Genomic DNA, 3,468 nt, shown 5'->3' on the forward strand with positions numbered 1-3,468 from the left:
CCCACCAGCTCCAATCTTACGGTGCCGTTCTGAACACAGAGTGCCAGAACACTGCACATTGCTTAGAGCTATCTAGCAGTGAAGTCACTGAAAACACACCGAGAAATTACAACAGGAAGCATTTTTTCTTGTTAAACTTACGGAGTCAGCTTATGCTAAACTAGATAGAGCAGTTGAGATAAATGCGGCAGGTTCAAGCCTGCAAAGCGTCAGAGGCTGCTGATGTGGCAGGTACTCTCTGAACGAGGCAGTGACCTAGTTGTGTTTTCCAGCTGAAATACAGCCCAAAAGTTAGAGGGTTTACTTAATGTTTTACTGGTAAAAATGACACCTATAAACCACCTTCCAGATGCATTGATTAAAACGCGTTTTTTTTAAACTTGTAACTAAGCTTCAAGCTCTTTACATAATGCTTAGCATTCCGTGAACAATTCTCTAAAAACGAAATAACCTAAAGCCTTCACGTGCATGAACAGACCGTCATACCCACACTTTCCTTCAGCTGAACCTCAGGCGACGTATGTGCTGAGCTCTAGCTTACAGCTGAACAAATCATGCTTAACTGCAAGGGAATTTCTTTACATCGTTGTTAGAATTCCGGGATTTTGGGGGGGCTTCTTATGTTCTTGAGGTATGTCAGCCTTTTTGTTTGATTGTTGGAGTTTGGGTTTTGTTGGTGTTTTGGTTTGGTTTTTTTACTTTTCACATAGTTGATTTATTGACTGTTGTTGCCGCAGCTTTAGAGCACCATGATCTTCTGGACCGCTCTCATCACTGCTTTCAGTGGCATCATCTGGAGTGCTCACGCTGTCCTCCTCAGATTCTTCATCACTTTCTGTTAGTCTGGAAACATTTTTCAGGATTATAAAAGCAAAACATCTCATAACAAGAAAAAATAGTATTTAAATGAAATTTCATTACCCTGGGGAATTAACTGGCCTATTGGGGTTAGAAAATTCTTTTCCTGAGTCAACATCAAATGGATCTGGAAAAAGAAGGGAAAAATGTACACGCTGATGAAAAAGGCATATTTTAATGGTCTGCCTTAATCTTCATTTTAAGAGAAGATTATTGGCTAGGAGCGGAAGGCAGAGGAAGTCTGGTTCAGACTTCTAAGTTGACCATAGTTATTTGGTTGAAAAGCAGGAGAAGTAAGAAAAAACTGCCCCGTCCTGCCCCCCTTTTCTGGTCTTTCCACTCTTTTCATGCCTTTCATTCCACTCTTCAAACCCCGCCCCCCGCCGGCTTCAGTAGCTGTTGGGGGTAGTCAGACTGTACGCACAGGTTTCTGGGGCTTTTGTTAAGGAAAGATGGACGTTCCCAGAACGCTGTAGTTCTGAACAGGCTCTCTAGTTAGCTCACGTCTGCTGAGAAGTGGAGCACAGCTGTCCAGGTTTAGCTCTTGCTGGGTAAGGGTAGGGCGGGATTTACTGTGTCTTACACAGCTGGGGAGAACTGTTACCTCAAAAATCACACAGCACAGGACAGCTTTGGTACTGCAGCCAGAAGATGCACAGGATCGTGGGTAGAAGGGTGCTTTATTTGGCAGGGTAGCTCTGGCCCCTAAGAACAGTCCTCAGATTAAAGGCACCTTAGGCTTCCACCAGACAACAGGATGGTCTCATTTGGCCTAGCACATCACAGCCAAGAGATCCACGTTTGGAGAAACCAAAGGCTGTCTACCACCTCCTCACGGTGCGACCCCCTGGCCTGCTTCTAGGGGACTTCACCAATGTGAAAGGAAAACATGAGCTAGGAGCATCTCTCTGACATGTTCATTTGATTTGGGTTTTTTTGTGTTATCTTGAATTGAGACCAAGCACTCGCCTGTGTATATAGCCTGAAATACTCGGATACCAATAAGTTACTGGGATAATTTGGAATAAACTACTGTACTTATAAGGTATTATCTTTATAGGTCTGATTTTAAACATCTTGATTAATCAAGTCTATATAAACATGTCCATTAAAGGTCGGTCTTAGGTCTGCGTATCGCCAGCTTGCCATCGGACTGTACGCCCACGCGTCTCTCTAGTCCACTGAGGTACCAGTCCTTTCACGCGTACTCTGCTGTTAACAGCTGTGGATAAAACGGGGAAGCGTATTTTCTTTTTAATCTTTACTCTCCAGTATCCTTAACTTAATCAGTGCAGCTGCTCCACAGTTCAACTGTGAACATGCTACTATATGCATTAAATTGCTTTAGTAATTTTCATCTTTTCAAGTAGAAAAAAATAGGCAAACTTGCTTACAAGAAGAATATACAGTATAGAGACAGCAACACATCTCCACAAGGCTGTTACCATACCCCTTGCCAATATTTTCATGAGATTAAAGGAAAAGATTGTAAGGAAGTAAGTTAGGAGAAGGGTGTGGTGCAGTGTTTATTTTTTCTTACCTATTTCTTCATCTTTTCTTTCTGGGACACTCGCTAAGAAGTCCATTTCAACTTTCAGCACTTCTTCCTGGCCACGGCAGGCTGCGTATTTTTCCAAGAGATTTTTGTTCAAGTCAATAAATGCCTTACCCCATTTAAATTTCCTCAGAAGAATGGTGGCCAAGTCTTGGAATCTTAAAGCAGAAAATAAGTGGTCGGTTTCCTTTTCCAGTATGAGACTTCACTCATCAGCTTACAGGTTCCTAAATTCAGTACGTACCTACGTATCACTACAATAGTGAGATGTTTGCCAGCAGTTTTTTCAGTGTTCTGGTATTCAGACTTTGAAAGATTTAAAATACTTCCTGATTTCAGTTTAACTTGCAATATCTAACTGAATCCAAGAAAAGGTGATGGTCTTTTAGTGAGTGTAACATAACAAAATATTTTGTACAGGTAACGAATGATTTGAGATCTAGCTCCCACAGTCCTCCAATAAGACAGCAGCTGCACACAGAGAATTTTCAGAACATCTGTCTGCAGGATAGTACGGCATGTCTCTTCACGTGTCAAGGAAGTACTGTGATGAGTTTGCAAAACGTCACAAGAGGGGGCGATTTCTTTCCTTCTTAACCAGAACCCGGCCTAGTGACAGACAGCCATTACCTCTTGCTACGACAAAGGTGCCTGAGGATTTGCACTTTGTCTTCTCTGGATTTTTTTTAACAGTTTTTCTAACAGTAACATCCTGACAAAACCAGGATCGTCAGTTTACATGTCCTGTTTAGTAGCTGACATGAAAACCCAACAGATACCTCAAAGCTACCAGGTACAAGGGCCTGGAAGAAAGCTTAGGCAGCCTGGCTCCAGACTCAGTGAAGTGATGACCAGCGGGACAGCATTAGCTTATTCCACTGCAGACCATCTCTTCTGATTCATTACGGATGTAAGAATCGCTGGAACGAATTTCACATCAGACACAGTGCAGCCTACCAACAATGCAAAAAGCTGCTGCCAGAGCCTCCACGCAGGACAGCTTGCACGGCCGACCGTAGTTGACGGGGTTGGCAGCCACCAGGTATGGCAGGAGG

General features: G+C 43.0%; 1 protein-coding gene across 1 annotated transcript in view; it reads right to left on the minus strand.

Annotated features, from left to right (window-relative positions):
- Nucleotides 1-695: 695 nt before the first annotated feature.
- Nucleotides 696-3,468, minus strand: part of TSR3 (TSR3, 20S rRNA accumulation, homolog (S. cerevisiae)) — a gene marked incomplete at its 5' end in the record, with an annotated part of 3,980 nt that continues 1,207 nt past the window's right edge. Inside the window, 4 exons of the mRNA XM_010143427.1 lie at nucleotides 696-843; nucleotides 922-985; nucleotides 2,399-2,571; nucleotides 3,367-3,468. Of these exons, the coding sequence (XP_010141729.1) occupies nucleotides 696-843; nucleotides 922-985; nucleotides 2,399-2,571; nucleotides 3,367-3,468 (487 nt within the window). The remainder of the gene's footprint in view (nucleotides 844-921; nucleotides 986-2,398; nucleotides 2,572-3,366) is intronic.

The sequence above is a fragment of the Buceros rhinoceros genome, unplaced genomic scaffold (genome assembly GCF_000710305.1).
Source record: "Buceros rhinoceros silvestris isolate BGI_N320 unplaced genomic scaffold, ASM71030v1 scaffold29089, whole genome shotgun sequence".
NCBI classification, from domain to species: Eukaryota; Metazoa; Chordata; class Aves; order Bucerotiformes; family Bucerotidae; genus Buceros; species Buceros rhinoceros.